General features: G+C 44.4%; 2 protein-coding genes across 2 annotated transcripts in view; both read left to right on the forward strand.

Moving 5' to 3' along the window:
- Positions 1-1,309: 1,309 nt before the first annotated feature.
- AIF1L (allograft inflammatory factor 1 like) lies at positions 1,310-10,139 on the forward strand. Its single transcript, XM_039345170.1, has 6 exons — positions 1,310-1,589; positions 2,050-2,111; positions 5,014-5,080; positions 7,866-7,907; positions 8,102-8,264; positions 9,517-10,139. Exons 1-6 carry the CDS (start codon positions 1,559-1,561, stop codon positions 9,602-9,604), a joined length of 453 nt encoding a protein of 150 aa, XP_039201104.1. The 5' UTR covers positions 1,310-1,558; the 3' UTR covers positions 9,605-10,139.
- A 2,650-nt stretch (positions 10,140-12,789) lies between these two features.
- NUP214 (nucleoporin 214) overlaps positions 12,790-19,355 on the forward strand; it is a 30,442-nt gene continuing 23,876 nt past the window's right edge. The window contains exons 1-12 of the mRNA XM_039345171.1: positions 12,790-13,082; positions 14,186-14,381; positions 14,773-14,924; positions 15,145-15,334; positions 15,979-16,049; positions 16,175-16,238; positions 16,639-16,742; positions 16,841-16,947; positions 17,371-17,437; positions 17,733-17,859; positions 18,563-18,724; positions 18,920-19,331. Coding sequence (XP_039201105.1) covers positions 13,041-13,082; positions 14,186-14,381; positions 14,773-14,924; positions 15,145-15,334; positions 15,979-16,049; positions 16,175-16,238; positions 16,639-16,742; positions 16,841-16,947; positions 17,371-17,437; positions 17,733-17,859; positions 18,563-18,724; positions 18,920-19,331 — 1,694 coding nt within the window. The 5' untranslated portion in view covers positions 12,790-13,040. The remainder of the gene's footprint in view (positions 13,083-14,185; positions 14,382-14,772; positions 14,925-15,144; positions 15,335-15,978; positions 16,050-16,174; positions 16,239-16,638; positions 16,743-16,840; positions 16,948-17,370; positions 17,438-17,732; positions 17,860-18,562; positions 18,725-18,919; positions 19,332-19,355) is intronic.

Below are 19,355 nucleotides of genomic sequence, written 5' to 3' on the forward strand. Positions count from 1 at the left end.
CTGCGTTGGGCCGTTGAGATGGTGATTCAGAATCTTGGCTTAACCAAGTTGGGTGGGGGTCAGGAAGGGCCTTGGCCAACGCCTCCATCTTGGGTTGCATTTCTGAACAAACAAAAAATTATTCCCAGGAAATTCGAAAGCAGAATAGAGCAGGGATGAACTTCTCCTTCTCTTTCTTTCTTTCTTTCTTTCTTTCTTTCTTTCTTTCTTTCTTTCTTTCTTTCTTTCTCCCTTCTTTTCTCTCTCTCTCTTTCCTTCCTTTCTTCTTTCTTGCTTCCTTTTTATCTTTCTTTTGTCTATCTTTCCTTCTGTCCTTTCTTTTCTCTTTTCCTCTCTCATTTTTCTTTATCTATTTCTCTCATTTTCTCATTTTTCTTCTTCCTTTCTTCCATCTCTCATATCTTTTTTCCTCCCTCCCTTCTCTCAGGTCTTTCCTTCCCTCCCTTTCCCCCATCATCTTCCTTTCTTCCCATACATCCCTCCCTCCCCTTCCTTTCTATATTCCTTCCCTTTCTTTTTTCCTTCCTCCCTTCCTTCTTTCTCTCAACACTCCTTCCTTCCTTTTCCCCTCCCTCCCTCCCTCCCTACCTCTTTCCATCCATCCATTCTTCCTTTCTTGTGTCTGCCTTCAGACCTCAGTCTACACCTAATCAACACAGCAGGGCACTTTCTCATCAAGTGTTGTGTGACCTAACTCCTCTCTTAGGAAGTTGTGTGAACCAGTCATCACACAAGACCTGAAAAAAAAAAGGGGGGGGGCTTCCTCAACTGCTTAGGCTTAGCCTGAGCCTATTGTGTGAACACACAACCAACACACCTCCCCCCCCCAAAACCCAGCCTGTACATTGTAGAACTTCCAAAAAGCATGTTTTTATTTCAGCCGAGTTAGGAAACAGGCAGCCCGGGGCAAGGGAAGTTAACAGCATAACAGAGTTGGAAGGGATCTTGGAGGTCATCTAGTCCAACTCCCTGCTCAAGCAGGACACCCTCTCGCATTCCAGACAACTGGTTGTCCGATCTCTGCTTACAAACCTCCAGTGATGGAGCACGCACAACTTTTGCAGGCAAGCCCTTCCACTGATTAATTGTTCTCACTGTCATGAAATTTCTCCTTAGTTCCAGGTTTCAGCTTAGTTCTGAGTTTCTTTGGGGGAACCCAGGTCTTGCGTTGTGTGAAAGCAAGTTCCTGGGGACTGTAACTCTTGAAGCGCCTCCGTCAGTGCCCGCAGCAAGGCATTCCTGGCATAACCCAGGAAAGGGTTAACTTGCCAGCCTGCTTTCCAACGGCAGAGGGGGAGGGAGGCCCCAGCGTGGGGTGCTGAGCGCTTGCAAAGCCTTCCTCCCCCAATCCCAGCAAGGAACCGCCACTCACTCAACCCGACTTGTGAATGGCTTCATTGAAGAGAAATGGGCTGGGTTTAAGTGCACAAAAGTCCGAATCCCTCTTGGCTTGGCAGTGGCGAGACGGGAGACACAACGTGCGGGCTAGGAGAGAGAGAGAGAGCTTCCAGCCAATCCCCCACCCCCACCCTCCACGACCGGCCACCAGTATCCCACCATGTCTGTGATGCTCAACGATGCCCCCCAAGGTATGTGGGGTGAGGGGAAGGGTCCCTGCATGGGTCTGTGTGTGTGCAAGTGTGCAAGCGGTGGTGTTGGAGAACTTCAAAAGTGCACCAGTTGCTTTGCGGACACACACAGTTGCTTGTGGTGAATGCAGAGGGGGTCTTTTTAGGGGGCACACTTTCAATCTCCCCCCCCCCCACACACACACTCCTTTAAAGAATGACCAGGTTTGCTACTTCCTTCTCCTTCTGTTTTTCCTTTGAGGCTGTGACTTTGAGATGGGAAATCCTCTCAAGAAAAATATTTTTTTTTCTTGATGGGATGTCATATTGGGTTGAAAGAGAGCAAAAAAGGCACTCAGTGGATAAGGGAAAATATCTGATCCGCTGCACTCGTCAATGAATGCTATCCAATTTAGTCGACAGGCAAAATATTTCCATTTTTTTCTCCTTCCCTCCGTGATTTCTCTCGACTTTTCTGCAGGAAGAAAAGCACTCCGTCTACTGAAAGCTGAACAAGAAGGCAGGTTAGAAGAAATCAACAAAGTAAGTTCCACAGTTGCTTCTCTCTGACTTTTTCCTCTCTTTCTCTTTTGTCACCTCGAGCCCACATTCACACAACCTGAATTAACCGGGTCAGCAACAAACCTTGCAAATCTAAGTGCACAATGTATGGCACTTTCTTGATTTGGGTTCACCTCGGTCTGCGTCCCTACAGCTGGCAAAACTGAGGCTTAACCCAGTAAAGGGAACCAAACAGTTAGTGTCCAGGATAGGAAAAGAACTGGGTTAGTTGGATCACCTGTACATTGATGCAGTTGAATTTAATCAGATTTTTGCTTAATTGAGAGGCCAACCTTTGGTGATCAGACGGACGAAGGGTCCGTTTTGATTTCTCCCTGCTGATAATTCACAGAAAATAAGGATACAACTCATTTTCCTAAGCAGAAACAATGGATGGAAACTAATCAAGGAGAGAAGCAACCTAGAACTAAGGAGAAACTTCATAACAGTGAGAATAATTAACCAGTGGAATGGCTTGCTTCCAGAAGTTGTGGGTGTTTCATCACTGGAAGTTTTTAAAAAGAAACTGGACCAACATTTGTCTGAAATGATGTAGGATCTCCTGCTTGAGCAGGGGGTTGGACTAGAAGATCTCCAAGATCCCCTCCAGCTCTATTTTATTCCAGATCTTTCAAGGACTTCCAGAGATCTTGTTGCCTATTCACCCTATCCTTATCTTCCCCTTTTCCAGCACTCATCTTTGCCAACAATCGTATTTTCTAGTTAATTTATCATCCACTCACTTTCCGGTGCCCAAAGTCTGCTCAGGGATCCAGGAAACACACAGTTTTCTGTTCAATCTTTCTTTTCTTCTTCTTCTTCTTCTTTTTTTAACCCTGTGCTTTCCTGGCCTTCTCCAAAGGATTAACTAAATCAGGGCATTTGGTGAGTTGCCAAGAAGAGAAGGGGGGGCAACCTCAAACTGACAGGAGGGAGGTTCAAAAGTTAAGTTGGAAAGTAGGATTTCCCAGAAGGAACAGTGAAAGCTTGGAACCAACTTGCAGCTGAGTAAATGAGTTTAAACATGCTTGGGATAAACACACATCCATCATCCAATAAATTTTTTTAAAATTGAATTGAAAACAAGTAAAATACTGTATAAATGTAATAACTAAAAAGTAATAAATAAACAGATGAAAAAAGCACATAACCTCCAAGGGCAGATCTGATGGACCACTAGGTCTTTTTCTGTCACCTATTTTTGTAACGTGGCATCAAGACAGTGCTGAATAAATGATATTTTAATAGCTGGTTCAGGTGCAAAAAAACAACCTCTCTCTCTCTCTCTCTCTCTCTCTCTCTCTCTCTCTCTCTCTCTCTCTCTCACTCACTCACTCTTTTGCCCCAACTGTTGAAGCTTTATTTTGCACTTGCAGTATATAAAGCTCTCCGTTGTCTCGTGAAAACTTTTGGATGTGGGTTTGGGAGCAAAGGCCTGAAGAAACGTGGAGGCTGGCAATCAGACTTTGCAGCATGCAAGAAACCAGCCAGATCTGCACTTTCTGATCCCTTCCTACATTTCAAAATGGATCACCCAGAGTAAAAAGCTCTGATTGTCCCCTGGCAGCTTCGGTTTTTCGGGAGAGAATGTGCTGGCTCTTAAAAAGAAACGTGCGTGGCTCTTGTTGATGCAATCTAAGTGGATTTCAAAACAGCCCTCTGGCTTGAACAGCTGGATTATGCAAGCCACGCCTTTTCCTGTTTGGCATCAGCCTGCAAAAGAAGAAAAACCTGCTTGAAAAGTTTCAGGTAGTAACTTCCAGGAGTTCCTAGCCTTCCTGCTCAAAGGGTGCATTTTTTAATCTTAAAAAAAAATCCCTTTGGGGTAGGAGTTATGAAAATATGTCTCTCTCTAGATTCTCAAAAGGAAAAAAGCGCCCAAATTTTATTCATGTGACTGTGGCCGTAAGGGAGAAAACTGGTCGTAAATCTCTTTTTTCAATGCTGCTGTAACGTGTCTTCTTAGAAACCTCCAGGGATGGAGCACCACAACTTCTGGAGGCAAGCTGTTCCACTGGTTAATGGTTCCCACTGTCAGGAAGTTTCTCATTAATTCTAGGTTGCTTCTCTCTTTCATTAGTTTCTACCCATTGGTTCTTGTCCTGCCCTCAGGCGTTTTAGAGAATAAGTGGGGGAAGAGGATTGTGAGGACCTTGGTTGTTGTTGTTGTTTTTTGCAGACGTCATCACTGTACTGATGATGTTACCTCGTTTGGTAATGAAACCTCTGCAAGAAAACAACCAAGCTCAGAGAGCACCAAGGACGCCTGGTATGAGGTCTCCTGTTTGGGGCTGAGGGTTGGGCTAGAAGACCTCCAAGGTCCCTTCCAGCACCATACTTCTATAAATAGAGGACTATCTGCTTTCCATTTGTCTGAATTGACTTTTCTTCGTATGCCTCCCACAGAGTCTAGTTCAGCTTTGCTCAAAGGATTGTTCTTTATCTCTGCTCAAGGCTCAGCCTTAGCCTCTCTAATCTCCACTTCAAGATAACTTTGTGGAAAATTGAGCCTCGACCTTAATTCAGGGACTGTTTTCTCTGCTTTTAGTGCTGTGTTTTCTTTTTGGCAGTTTCTTTCCTTTTTAACAGAAGGTCCAGTTTTTGCAATTTTTTTTTTTTTCCTGCAACACCCAACAAAGCTATTTTCATTGTTCGGTGTGAAGTGATTAAATTTGGCTTCCCCACTAAAATTGCAAAGGGATTCTGATAGCCTGCTGTACTATATACGGGTAATCCTCAGCTTAAAATCACAAGTGAGCCCAAAATTATTGTAAACATGATGTTTCTACCTAGTCTACTTGAAAAGCAAGCCACTGGGATATTTGACTGTTGCTTAAATCTCGTGATAGCCTCTTTTTTAAATCCTTTTTTCTCTCTGTTTCAGGAATTTCTCTGCGACCCAAAGTTTAGCAATGAAGAGGACCTGGAAGAAAAGCTTGTGGTTTTTAAAGGTACTAGTCCACACTGAGTGAACCAGCTGCAGAAAAGCATTTTCTTTTGGGTTAAGGCCAGAAGCTCTGCAATAGTCCAGAGAAAGAAACAATGCAATGTGATAATCCCCAATGTTATTACTTTGGATAGATCCATGCCTCTTAAAGCATGCTGGCTGGAGAATTCTGGGAGTTGAAATCCATGCATTTTAAAGCATTCAGACTGAGGAATTCTGGGAATTGAAGTCCATGCATCTTAAAGTATGCTGGCCGGGAACTCTGGCAGTTGAATTGCCATATCTGTGAAATACACTGGACCAGACTTCAGTTATCTGGAGAATAAGAGTCCATCTAAACCAAGGAGATAGGAAATCTTTTTGTGGTCTTCTGGTGTGGATAGAGACCGGTTTTTCATCTCCCTTTTTAGGGAGATTGGTGAGAATCGATTCTCAGTCAAAATTATGTCTGAAAATTACTTCCGTTCACCCTCCTCTTTTTCTTCCCCTCTTCTTTTTAAGTGAAACTGAGGACGTCTTAAAAGTCCTATTGTGCTCTCCTCCAGCTTGAAGTTCCCCAGATGTTTGAGGCCACCACCTCCTCCTCCCTGGCTCCAAACCCAGCACATCTGGAAGGGATTTTGCATCCCACCAGTGGCCAGGCCTCGTGGCCAAATCCGGTCTGAGGAACTGGCAATGGTGGCTAGTCTTTTTCAGCTGGGAAGCAAGATTATCTGTCAAGAATGTTTCTTTGGCTACAAGATCAGGGCGTGGATGAGGGATGGGAATATTATTGTTGCCAGTGCAACAGATGTGATAGAAACCTCTGATTTTTAAACATGTTTGGGCTCCTTCAAGATCTCATAGACTACGCCCGTATATTAGATGGTTTTCACCCCCCCCCCAAAAAAAGATGTTTAGCAACTTTTCGAAGTTATGACGGTGCTGAAAAATGTGACTTACAGTCTTCACACACTTCATCTGTCCTCGTGCAAAGGAAAACCACTTTTATCCAATTTGGGGTATCTTAGTGGTTAGGGAAACCCTAATTTAGGGCGTTGTGGAACCGATCTGCTGAGACTGCAGGAAGTCCAAGACTGCAAAGGGTTTTCCCAAATCTTCTGGGCACAAAATGGATTGGAGAAGCCAGGGTAGTTTTCTCCTCTTAAAGTATTTTGTCTTTTGTTTTTCCAAGAGTTGGCTGGGAGCAAATTCTGGGAAGTGTTGAGCAGCAACACCACCCAAGAATTTGAACCTTCAACTCATTTGTGTTAAGCCAGGAAGAGCAACAAGGCAAGGATTAACATAACCAAGCATTCAGCAGGTTGTTGGGAAATGCTTAAATGATCCAGTTTAAGCCTGTTTTATGGATGGATCAGGCACATTTTTATGATATGCCCACAGGTCAAAGGAAGGCATGTTATTGTACAGCGTAAAAGTGTGATAAACAATAAGGGAATGGGGTTTTAGATTTTGTAATTTGCCTTCCTTCCTTCCTTCCTTCCTTCCTTCCTTCCTTCCTTCCTTCTCTCCATCCAATTTTTCCTTCTTCCTCTTTCTTTGTTCCCTCCTTCCCTCACTCTTCATTTATTTATTTCATTTCTCCCTCCTCCTTCCTCTTTTTTCTCCATCCTTTTTATTTCTCCTTTCTCCTTTCTCTATCCTTTTTTCCTTCTCCTTCCTTCCTCCTTCCTCTTTTTTTCCGTTCTCTTCTTTCTCTCTCTCCCTGCCCTTCCTTCTTCTTCCATTATTCTTGTAAGATCAAGCACCCAGCCTGATCTCCCAGGAAGAAACAGCTGCATTTGAAGCCTACGTTTCTCTGAAAACAGAACTTGGAAACCAGCAGAAAACAAGCATCAAAGTAAAGCTGCATGGAATAAAATAAAATAGCCGGCAGGAACAGGAAGCAAGTCCAGGGCATTTTCCAGCCTCTTGGCATGGGGCTAGTCCTTCAGATCTTTCAAAACAGGGAAGTACGTGTTGCAAAACAAAAAGGAGCCTGAAAAAAAAAAAACAAAATGAAAACTGGAATATTTTCCCTGCTGACTAAATTGGATAGCGTTTATTCACAAGCGAACTTCAGATATTTTTCCTAATCTAATGGAGGCCTTTTTTTTTTTTTTGCTCTGTTTCAACTCCAAAGATTACGAGAAAAAGAAAAAAAGAGAGACAAAACTCTTTCTTGCAGAGGATTATCTCAACGTCACAGTCGCAAAGGAAAAACGGAGGAGGAGGGCGAAGAAAAGAACAAGTCCAGCCATCCTTTTCAACAAGCCAATTATAATAACAGCTCTCAGGAAGAAGCAATTGGGTGCAATTGCACAGATGACAGCAAACTGGATGAAGGGGGCCAACTTAATTTGCCCCCAGCCATAGCAAAGGTTTTGTAGGGGAGAAAAACAAGGGATCCACATTATTTCTGACCGCCAGTCCAAGAGCAGAGGTGGGCAAGAGGGACGATAGGACTGTGGGGAAAAGAATCTTATAATCCATAATGTACCTTCTGTGGGCTCTTGAGCAGCTTCCTCAGTTCCTCAAGCGATCGCATCAAAGGCAGCAGAAGCAACCTGCTTGCAGAGTCCTTGCAATGTTTTGTGCTTGCTGCAAAGATCGCATGGGGGGGGGGAATGCAGCATCCAGCCCCTCCTTTCACTTTCATATGTGCACTCTCTGAACTCAACATTTCTATCATTAAGTAAGAGGGGCGGGAGGAAAGGTTGGACTAGAAGACCTTGAAGGTCCCTTCTAACTCTGTTATTCTACCTTGGTGTGTTCCAGAGGATGAGCTAACCTCCGCTTCTCTTTTCTAGAAAAATACATGGAGTTCGACCTGAATAATCAAGGCGAGATCGGTAGGATGTTCCTGTGGTCAAATGACCCCTTGAAAAGAGGAAAAGGGGGGGAGGAGAATGAAGGGGGAGCTACTTAGGGTGTGTGAAAGGACCTGTACACAGGTGGGAGGTACACCTGCCTGGTCTCTGGTTTTTAGTGGGCTTCCCCCTCTGCAGGCGTTAAGTCTCCGGTCTCCGGCTGTTGTTCCCTGCAGATCTCATGTCGGTGAAAAGGATGATGGAAAAACTGGGGACGCCCAAGACCCACTTGGAGCTGAAGAAGATGATCTCCGAAGTCACCGGGGGGATCAGCGAAACCATCTCGTATCACAATTTCATCACCATGATGCTCGGCAAGCGGTCGGCCGTCTTCAAGCTGTGAGTATCCGAAAGAGGAGCAAAGGTGCCTTGGAAACATGGCTGCAGGAACCCTCGGCAAAACTCTTAAGCCGTTGTCCAAATTCATCAGTTCTCACCCCAGCCTTTTGGTCAGCCAATTCAAACATTGACCCACAACCTTTATCAATTATCCAAAATGGGTAACAAATGGATTAAATCTTAAAAATATTGTATAACAATGCTGGTGGCTACCTTGCCCTCAAATCCTTCCATGTCTTCCTTCCTTCCTTTCCTTCCTTCCTTCCTTCCTTCCTTCCTTCCTTCCTTCCTTCCTTCCTTCCACTTCAATCGTGTCACTAACTTAACAACTGCAGTGATTCAAATTAAGAACCATGACAAAAAGATTCATAAAATGGGGCATATTTCAGTTAGCCATTGCCTTGCTAACCTTCTCAAGTCCTTGTTTATCTATTTAAATTTGTTAGCCACAAAACGTCAGAGAGCTGAAGTTGACACCCCATCAATGGAGAAAGGAGCTCCTTTTCCCCCACCCCAGCTAAGACTAAAAGCTATTTTGCTAAAGATGCGTTGCTTTAAAAAGCTAAAATGCAAGATGAACAAGAATCGCAGGAACAAACTACGCATTGTCTTTCGGCCCCTGTCTCGGTTTTCATTTCTGTTCCAAATGTTGAATTCTGGACAGGGAACAATAACTCCGAACTCTGTGCGGGCACAAGAGAGTTGGCTCCTATTACCAACGCTTTCCCCTCCTGTCCCCTCCTCTTTGCCCTCCGGCTTGTATCCTTCCTCCACGGCTGACCAGGCCATTCGCTCCAAGATTCGCAGGAGGGAAACCATCGGTTGTGATGTTAGAAGAACCTTTAACTGGTATAGGTTAGAGTCAGCCAACTAGGGAAGTGAGGTGGAGCAGTCTAGCCATTCTCAGCAGAGAAAGTTGGAGAGGTTGGGAATCTACAAGACATCGCAGGTGAGTAACTCTTTTACTTTGTTATTCAAGCCCCAGAATTCCCCAGCCAGACATACTTTAAGAGGGGTGGATTTCAACTCCCAGAATTCCCCACCAGCCATACTTTAAGAGGGGTGGATTTCAACTCCCAGAATTCCCCAGCCAGCGTGCTTCTTTAAGCTGGTGGACTTCAATATTCCCCAACATGCCGGCTGGGTGATTCTGGGAGTTGAAGTCCATTCATCTTGAGGTTGAGAATCACTGCTCTAGGAACAAAGCAAGGTCCCATTAATTCCCCTCTCCTTTTCTGTTCTTTTCTTTCAGAGTCATGATGTTTGAAGGCAAAAGTCAGGAAACCGCCCCCAAATTTTCGGGTCCCCCTCCAGAGAGAGATCTCTCAAGTCTTCCTTAAAGGGATAAGAAAATACGGAACATTTTCACCTCTGACCATGACCACAAGATCTCTGCTCCATTGCTTTTAAACCGGCCCGTTTTAAAGACTCCATCCAAAAGAACTGCAAGCAAAAATCCACAGGATGTCAAAATGTCACAGAATAATTTTTATTCTCAATTCTAGCAAGCCCCGTCATTCTCCAGAATGGGAGCAAAATCCAGGTTTCAAGGGGCGTTTTTCAACAGATCGGTGCTCTCCAAAGCCCTCCGTTTTCTCTCAAACCTGAAACAATTCAGAAGTTCTTCGCCATCACTTCAAAGCAAAAAGGGAAAATCAGAGACGTTTTAGCCTGGATTCAGAATCAGTCCTAAGCCGGATGGGGCGGACTTGAGTGACATCGTGGCTAGTTTTGGAGTTGGGGGTCTACAAATGAAAAAAAAAATCGGTTTTGCAGAACAACCACAAAAGTTCTAAATGTCTTCTCGAAGTAGCTTTCCTGATTTCTGAAGATCTTTTCCTTCTGTCATTCTTTAAAATGCAAACGTTTTCACAATGCCTGGTTCTCTAATCTTGGTTTCTTGTTCAAGCCAATTCGACACCTTTCCTTGATCAGATCAGTGTGACTTCCCCTTCTCAATACAGGCAGTTCTTGACTTACAATCATTAATTTAGTGACCTTCAAAGTTACAATGGCACTGAAACAAACCAGTCTTCGCACTTAGGACTGTCGTAGCAACCCTCCGGTTGTGTGATCAAAATCCACGTGCTTGGCACGTATTTATGATGGTTGCAGTGTCCCATGATCTCTTTGTGACCTTCCCAACTAGCCCCCAACAAGCCAAGTCAATGGGGGAAGCTGGATTCATTTAATGACCGTGCAACTCAACCACTGCAGTGATTCACTGAAGAACCATGGCGAAAAAGTCATAAAACTGGGTATGACTTACTTAACAACGGTCTTGCTTAGCAATGAAAATTCTAGTCTTAATATTGTGGTCATAAGTCAAGGACTACCCTATGTGAGTTTTGGAATAAGAAACATTGGGCTGTGGAGTTGGATTTAGTCATCTTAAGGTGCTCTCCTTCTTTTAGCGATTGAGTTGACCCATTGAGGTCAAGTCTCTGTTGAGTGACTGGATTCTCATCAAGTTTCTTTCGTTTTCTTGGTATCAATACAAAGCAATTTGCCATTTACTTCTATTGTCTTTTTTTCAACTTCCCAGTCCAACCATTTAGTCTTGGGGGGGGGGGGTCCTCCTCGTCATCCATTCAAACACTAACCAGCTTCAACCCTGCTTAGTTTTCCAAGGTCCACCAGAGATGGCTAGAGGCGCCCCCTGCTGACTTTCAACCCAAATGAATCAATACAATTAGACTCACAGCGTCCACTAAATAAATGAGATTCTGGCTTCTGAGGTGTATATCATGGACACCAGTGAAAAATATCTTGTTTGTAAGAGGATTCATGCAACATGCTAAACTTAGGATCATGGCTGTATTCACACATGATTACAGGCATGGCGCCCTCTCCCAATGCACCATAGACCAGTAAGTGCATTTCAGCTTAATGTGTTGTGTAAACTCTGGGGAGGTGCATTATTTCGGCTATGGAAATCCAGCTTTGTTGTGCACAGACCTTCCTGATTATGTTGTCAGGGGTTCTATCTTACCGTCTTTGCTTTGATGTCCTTCATTTAATACTATCTGGGTTCACATGTTGCACAAAGCCACAAAACTATTATTTGGGTTTAGCTTCCTGTTTAGTGTTAACCCACAAGGTTGCAAACCCAAGGCTTAGAAGTCAGTGTGCCAGGTCAATCTACCCAATGGTGGTTTATTCAACCAACTTTAATTAATCAAGTCTTCGCTTAGCAACATGGGCAAAACCAAGCTACATGGACTGTGGGGAACACTTGTCGTCTGGGATGTCTTCAATGCTGGCTGTTGAGGGGTGTCCAGAAGGTGTGAATGAAAAAAAAAATAACTGAACCTCAAGCTACCACATCTAGTAACATAAATCCTACAATGTAAATGGATTTGGAACTCAAGAGTTTCCATTGACCTGCTCATACAAGGAGAAACTGCATCCAGTTCTGATCACAACAGTGGAAAAAAAGATGTTGAGACTCCAGAAAGAATGCAGAGAAAAGTGGAGGTTTTCAAGAAAAGACTGGGCAGCCATTTGTCTGAAATGGTATAAGGTTTCCTGCCTGAGTTGGAGGTTAGACTAGAAGACCTCCACGGTCCCTTCCAAATCTATTATTCTATGTTCTATGAAACTCCAGGGACATCTGAATCTGGACCAAGGATTCTAGAACTTGGGAGAAGGGCTAGGAACTATCAACTGATCGTCTTATTTTATAGGAACATCTATATTGTCTGAATTGGTATAAGGTTTCCTGCTTGAGCAGGGAGTTGGATTAGATGACCTCCAAAGGTCCCTTCCAGCCCTGTTATTCCACGTTCTGGGGAATAATAGGCTTGGAAGGTCTTCTATGTTCTAAGTGCCATGTTCATCCAAGCTAATGTTGCCCTGGTTTTCAGAGGTATGATAGCTCATTAACCTCAAGCAGCAGGAGAGTTCTCTGAAGCCTTTGATATTTATTGAACATTCATAGTGGTCCTTTCCTGAATCCCTAGCCCTGCTTTTTTTCTATTTCATCTTCATATGAAGGGTTGGTGACTTGGTTTGGGACCCTATTTCCTAAGCTTGTAAATCCATGATTTTCCGTAATAAAACAGTAGCAGTGCAATCATGCAGTTGGTTTCTCTTATTTCTTGACCTGGCATCAAGCGAAGGCATTGCAAATCCTGCAATTATCCCTCTTGAGATCAACAATCAGTAATGGGATGGTTGTGTGCCAATATTCTAACCCTGTTAATTAAATCCAGCAGTTAACCTAGTAGTTCTTCCCGGTCATCTGTCGTGCCCAGGTGGATTACAGCTAGTCCTCGACTTATCTTTCAAAGTTTGTGCTAGTTTATCAGAATATAAAATAATGGAAAACGAAAGGAGGGGAAAATCTTTATAGATGATATCTAAAAGGATTCACAATCTCGGAAGTCGGAGGACTTGTATGACTCTATTCTTCCTACATCTATGTCCTCGTACTTTTGTTTTCACCTCCTTAGCACTAGCCATAGAGTTGACCAAGCGGAAGAGCGCCGATACCGGAAAGACGTCACTTTTTTCTTTTCGTTCCTTCACGGAGGAACGGAGCGTCCGGGAGTCCCAGCCGGCGGCATCTCCTATTTTCCACCCCTCGGCCTTCCCTCCCTCCTCTCACCACTCCCCTTGCCTTAGGCGTCAACCCGCAAGCCGCGCCTAGAGCGTCGCCGGAAGCGGAAGCGCCGCGCGTCCGTTATTTTCTCCTTCCCCTCCGTTGGAAAAGCGGGGATGTAAAGAGGTGGCGGCGCGTGTCCAGGCTGCCAGCGGCCGGGCGGCGGCGGCGAGATGGGCGACGACATGGACGTCATCCCCGAGCGGGAGATGAAGGTGAGGCCGGGCTTGGTCGGGGCTGAGGGGAGCAGAAAGAGCCGGGGATTTATTAGGGTTTTTAGTGCCCCCCCCCAATTTCCCTCCCTCGGGTTCATTATGACGTTTGGCGGCTCCTTTAATAAGTCTGACTCTCCTCCCGCCATTATTCCTTTACAACCTTCTTTCCTCCTGCACAACAGCCCTGCCAGGTAGGCCAGACAGTAAAGCTCCCAAGATGTTATTGTATTGAATTGAATTGAATTACACTATGCTACACTATACTATTGTATTTATTGTATTATATTATTTTACGCTATACTATACTTTTTCTAGTTTTATTTTACTTTACTTCACTGTATTTAATTTCCATTTTCATTTATTATTCGGTAAATTTCTATGCTACCCCTCTCGCTACCCAAAGCGACTTTAGTTGCTTTCCAAGTTGGATCCACTGTGGGGGCTTTGGACAGCTCCTCCCCCCCACCATTAAAAATAAAACAAAAAGAATTATCCCAATTTGGGTAACCTAAAAGTTTTCCAAGCCTACAAGTTGGATTACTGCCCCCCCCCATCCCACCCTCAAAAGAATTATCCTGTCTTTGGTTATCTAAAGCAGTTACTTTTTTAACAGTTGGGAAATAGAATATAGAACCATCAGGCTGGTAGGGATTCTATTCTCATTCAACTCAGCTACTGCAGTTGGAAGGGACCTTGGAGGTCTTTTAGTCCAACCCCCTGCTCAAGCAGGAGATCCTATACCGTTCCAGACAAATGGTCGTCCAATCTCGTCTTAAAAATCTCCAGTGTTGGAGCACCCACAAGTTTTGGAGGCAAGTTGTTCCCCTGGTTAATTGTTCTCACTGTTAGGAAGCTTCTCAGTTCTAAGTTGCTTCTCTCCTTGGTTGGTTTCCATCCATTGTTTCTTATCTTGCCTTCAGGTGCTTTGGAGAAGGGGTTGTGCAACCCCTCAAATATTGGAAGACTACTATCATGTCACTCCTAGTCCTTCTCTTTGTTAGACTAGACATAATGCGTTAAAAGTTTTGGGTTTTTTTTTCTTAAGGGCTCTCATGAATATTTGTCTTTCTAGTAAGGCTTCTAATACCGTGCTTTTCCGGCAGGATTTTCAATTCCGGGCCCTGAAGAAAATCCGGATCTTTGAAGCCCCCGAGGATCTGCCCAAGGAGCGTGGCAACCTGCTGGTTGTGTCCAACAAATATGGGCTGACGTTCACCGGTTGTGCAGCTGGACTGCAGGTCTTTCACACGAAAAGCCTGCTTATGCAGATTCAGGCTGGGGATTCTCCTAATAAAATAGGTGAGATTTATATATGATTTTCCCTCGTGTTAACGCTTTAGCTGGTTGGCTGTTTGTTTGATGGAATAGGTGCCATTAAATCAGTGTCAGCTCTTAGTGACCGTAGAGATTGATTATCTCCATGAAGATCTGTCCCCAGCCTGATCCTTCAGGTCTTCAAAAGATGCCTCCATCAGCATATAACTGAATCACTCCACCTTGCTGCTGGACAGAGTGCCTGCAAAATGTCCAGCCCCTGGGCTGATGGCGCCTCCAGAAGTTGTAGGTGCTCCAACACTGGAGATTTTAAAGAAGAAATTGGATAGTCATTTGTCTGGGCTGATAGAGGGTGGAAATTTATCAAAGAGCAGTAGCTGTTTTTTCAACTTTTCCTTTCCTTTTATTTCCACAGTGGAGAATATCCACGGCCTTTTTGTTCCTACAAAGTTTTGGGTGCATCACTTGGCACTCAGCTGTGATAACCTCACGCTGTCAGTCTGCATGGCCTCCAGCGAAGTTGGCTCTTTCGTTGGCTTTTTCGACGTCCGTACCTTTGTGAATCAGGTGAGCTGCCGTCTTTAAACCCAGTTATCATTTGGTGCGTTATCCCAAAGGTGCTTTTATTCTGAAACCAGCTGGATTCTCTGATTCCTGTGTGTAGGTTTGAGCAGTAAAATTTCCGAACTGCCACTTAAATGTATGCTTTGATCTTTTGTGCCTGACGTTAATCTAGCCAACTTCTCATCTCTTCATCCTTCTCTTTACCCTGTAATTTTGCCAACAGGCTAAACAGCAAAAACGGCCATTTGCTTATCAAAAGATGCCAGGCGCGCTGGTCAACGACCTCAAGTGGAATCCAGTAAATGCTTCCATGTTAGCTGTCTGTCTGTCAGATGGGAGTGTCTCCGTCCTGCAAGTGACGGAGACCGTAAAGGTGTACGCCACACTTCCTGCTTCAGTGGCTGTTACATCCGGTGGGTCGCATGGTCTCATCCCCTCACCCAAGCTCATTTTAGTTATCTGGTTTTTTATTCATATATTTGTACTTATTTATTTATATCTCACCCTGTTATTTTTTATAAATAACTCCAGGCAGTGCACGTACCTAATCGTCCTCCTCCCCCCTCCTATTATCCCTACAACTACTCGGTGGGGTGGGGTGGGCTGAGAGAGGGACTGGCCCAAAGTCAGCCAGCCAGCTTTCATGGCTAAGGTGGGACTAGAACTCACCATCTCCTAGTGATTGTCCCAAAGTCATCCAGTCGGCTTTCATGCCTAAAAGGTAGGATTTCCCCCCATTTTTTTAGCCTGGTACCTTAACCACTAGATCAAACTGGGGAGGCCTCAGCGAAGAACCAACTCATGACCCTGGTTTACAATACCAGTATTCTGACGACTAAGCTAGATGGGACTACAGCTTCTATCTTCTCAGCCTGATTACCTGGCTTCATGAACCATATCTGAAGTGTCCTTGATTGGCACAAGGCTGGGACAAAAATTGCCCTGATTCCTCTCAACAATGGGTTGTTCTGTTAAGATTTGAGAGGCTGGTGGGTGGAGTAATTAATGTGTCAGTTTTTTAAAGCTTTTTTTTTAAAGAAAGTTGTTTTTTCCCCAGTGTGTTGGAGTCCTAAAGGGAAACAGCTGGCAGTAGGCAAGCAGAATGGCACAGTGGTCCAGTATCTGCCAGTAAGTCTTAATTTTGGATTAATTCACAGAATGATTAGCTCTGGATAAGTTGGAACTTAACTTCTTAAGTGCTGCATCAACAGACAAAAATATGGTCGAACTGTGTTGTTTCTTCTGTTTTTCAGAACCTGCAGGAAAAGAAAACAATTCCTTGCCCTCCGTTCTATGTGGCAGATAATCCTGTCAAGGGTACGAATTTAGTAATATTTCAGTAGGAGTCTGGTGGGCCTTTTTTTCTAATTTTAACGCAAGTTTCTAATAGCTAAATTAGGCCAGGTAAACCTGACATGGAATAGAAAGTACAGTGCTTGGTTTGGAGAAATAATAATTTTTAGAGGAGGTTTAAAAACACAAAGGTAAAATCTAGGAACGATTTCCCCCTCCATCCAGACAAATCCAAACAATTTCACTAATTTTTTACAAGCCGCCATCCTACTGGTCATCTATCTTTTCCTGAAAAGCATCTTCCCCAAAAGGGACAATGTAGAATTAGATGGATCAATAAAAAGTCCACCTTGTGGCCAGGCATCTCACTGAAAAGGAGACAAATGACTCTTGTATAATAATCTTTTTTATTGTTCTTTTCCAGTCCTGGATGTGTTGTGGATCGGCACTTATGTCTTCACCATCATTTACGCCGCTGCCGACGGGAGCTTAGAAACCGCCCCTGAAGTGGTTATGGCTCTACTGCCAGTAGGTATCCACCAGGGATACAGTTGTGCCGGATCTTGCTTTAAAAAAAGAAGAAGAAGAAGATGAGAAACTAAGTTGTTGTCCTTCTCCCTCTTCAGAAAAAAGAAGAGAAGAGACCTGAAATATTTGTAAACTTTATGGAGCCTTGTTACGGGAGTTGCGCTGAAAGATTACATCACTACTTCCTTAACTATGTTGAAGACTGGTAAGCATCAATAGGAGGGAATATATGTAGCCCAGGGTTGAACTGTGGGGTCCTTGGCATTCTCTGAGCTGAGTTTTGTTAGCCAACTAGACAACATCAGTGCTACTGTGACTTGCTCCCTGCTTATGTACAGTAGCTTGATTGTTTTTTTGCAGACATTTCGTGACCCAACTAGGTAACGTTATCAATGCTGGAAGGAAGTGGGGTTTGCTTTCTGTTTTTTTCCTAAAGACATTCACTTGTATCCACCATTCCAAATGAATCTTCCACCACAGTGTCAGGTGTTTCTTTCCTGTTTGTGGGCTGATCAGATCTCTGGCTTGCTCAAGGATATGCATAAGTTGTTCTTTTTACAGGAAAACCTGAGCGGGAACTTAATTTCCTTGAATTTTCACATTTATGTGGGTTTTTTTTTATCCCCAGGGATCTGGTTTTATTAGCTTCTGCCGCTTCCACAGAAGTCAGCATCCTTGCAAGACAAGGGGATCAGGTAATTCTCTTCCCACGTTATTCTAGAAGCTCAGACAGAGCAGAGCTTTTTATAAGAAGAGAGAGAAAAAATCACATTCTGGATTCTTACGATAGAAAAAAGCAGGAGAAAAATACAGCTATATCTGTCCAGCCTGTCCTAAGTTCACTTTTTTTTTCAGTGCCGCTGTAACTCAGAATGTCACTAAGTGAACTATTGTAGGTCAAGGGGTGCCTGTAGTCACGGGTTTGTGTGCTTGAGGGCTTGGCGTCTGTTGCAAGGCACATTTTGAAAACCGGATCAACTTCCATTGCAGACCAACTGGGAACTATGGGTGTTGGAAGACTCCAGCCGCGCAGAGCTTCCCGTGACGGAGAAAAGCGATGACTCCTTACCAGTCGGGGTAGCCATTGACTATAGCAACAACATGCCCATCACTATCAGTAAGTATGAGGACGATTGGTTTGATCTGAGAAAGGCCAAAGGGCTCGTAAAGACACCATCTACTCTACTGACGCCGTTTGTTTTATTTTATTAAATTTGTGGGCCTTCCACTGCTTTACTAAGCAGCTCTGAGTGGCTTGCGAGACTATAAATAACAGAATAAAACAATAGTGGTAGCACTTAGACTTATATACCACTTCACAGTGCTTTCGATCTAGCCCTCTTATATAGCAAACCCGGGCTGATTTCCTTGTTTAAGCCCTCACCCCGCCCAGGACGATTGCTCTCCAACAATCTAAATTAAAAACAAGGAAGAAGATTGTTCCCAAAAAGAGGGGAAAGTCCAGAATAGTAGTCACTGACCAGAATTCTGTGAATTGAGGCAGTCTGATTTTGTGCGACAAAGCCAGCGTTAGTCTCTTAGCAGTCAGATGGATTTCCTCCGTGACTGTTAAGTTAATGAAATGATTCAAATAGCTCATATTTCTTTTCTCCTGTGTAGAGGGACAGTTTAACAAGGTTAGAGTTAGAGTGAGGAAACAAGATGGTGTCCAGTTTTGCGGACACAGAAAGCAAAATTTAGCTGAACTGATTAGTTTAGGAACGGCTAGCACATCTCTGTGTTACTTACAGCTCCTGGATTCTTAAGGGAGCGTTTTTGTTTGGTGTGAACCTGTGGTATTTCGGTATGATTATTCCCAGGCGAAGATAAAACCTTGGATCCGGCTCCGGTGCTGATGTTGTTATCCACAGACGGGGTATTATGCCCCTTTTACATGGTCAATCAAAACCCGGGCGCCCAATCTCTTCTAGTGAGTCCAGAATCTCTCTCTACAGAAGGGGAGAGAGCAACAAAAACAGCAGGTAGGCATTGACACCTGGCCAGGAGGTTTCCTTGTGTTTGTGAGTTTGGGACTACCTAAGAGGTAACCGAGGTGGAGGCCCAAAACGTTGTAAAGTCAGGGATGGTCACTTGAATCATTTAGCGCCAGATAATGGTCATAAGCTGAGAACTACCTGTATTATTCTTCTTTTTAATGGTCAACCTCTCCCTTCCAGGCACCACCGCTCCTTCAGCTGCTGCTAAGAGCGACGTTCCCCCAGGCCCTCCAGCCCCGGGCCCATTCTTAGCCCCAAGCAGTGGGGCCACCCCCTTCTCTTTTACACCCCCTCCTCTCAAAGCCCCGGGGCCAGCTTCGGACTCTTCCCTGCCTTATCCGCTCCCATCCGAGGCATCGACAATGGCTCCTGGGTCAAGCACAAGCAAGATGGCAGAATTCTCTTCTCCCACCACCCCAAAAGCACCACAGCCCCCCATCTCCTCGTCTGGCATCCTCCCGGTCTCCACTCCACCTTTCGCCTTCGGGTCAATGAGCTTCAAGAACCGCTTCGACGGGCCGGTTCCTTCCATCACGACAAAGCCCAGCTTTGCTCCAGCGGGGTCCTCCGTCAAGGTCAACCTCAACGAAAAGTACGTTATCTCTCTTTTTTTTTT

The sequence above is a fragment of the Crotalus tigris genome, unplaced genomic scaffold (genome assembly GCF_016545835.1).
Source record: "Crotalus tigris isolate CLP2741 ecotype Arizona unplaced genomic scaffold, ASM1654583v1 scf7180000017940.1788314, whole genome shotgun sequence".
In the NCBI taxonomy this organism is placed as follows: domain Eukaryota; kingdom Metazoa; phylum Chordata; class Lepidosauria; order Squamata; family Viperidae; genus Crotalus; species Crotalus tigris.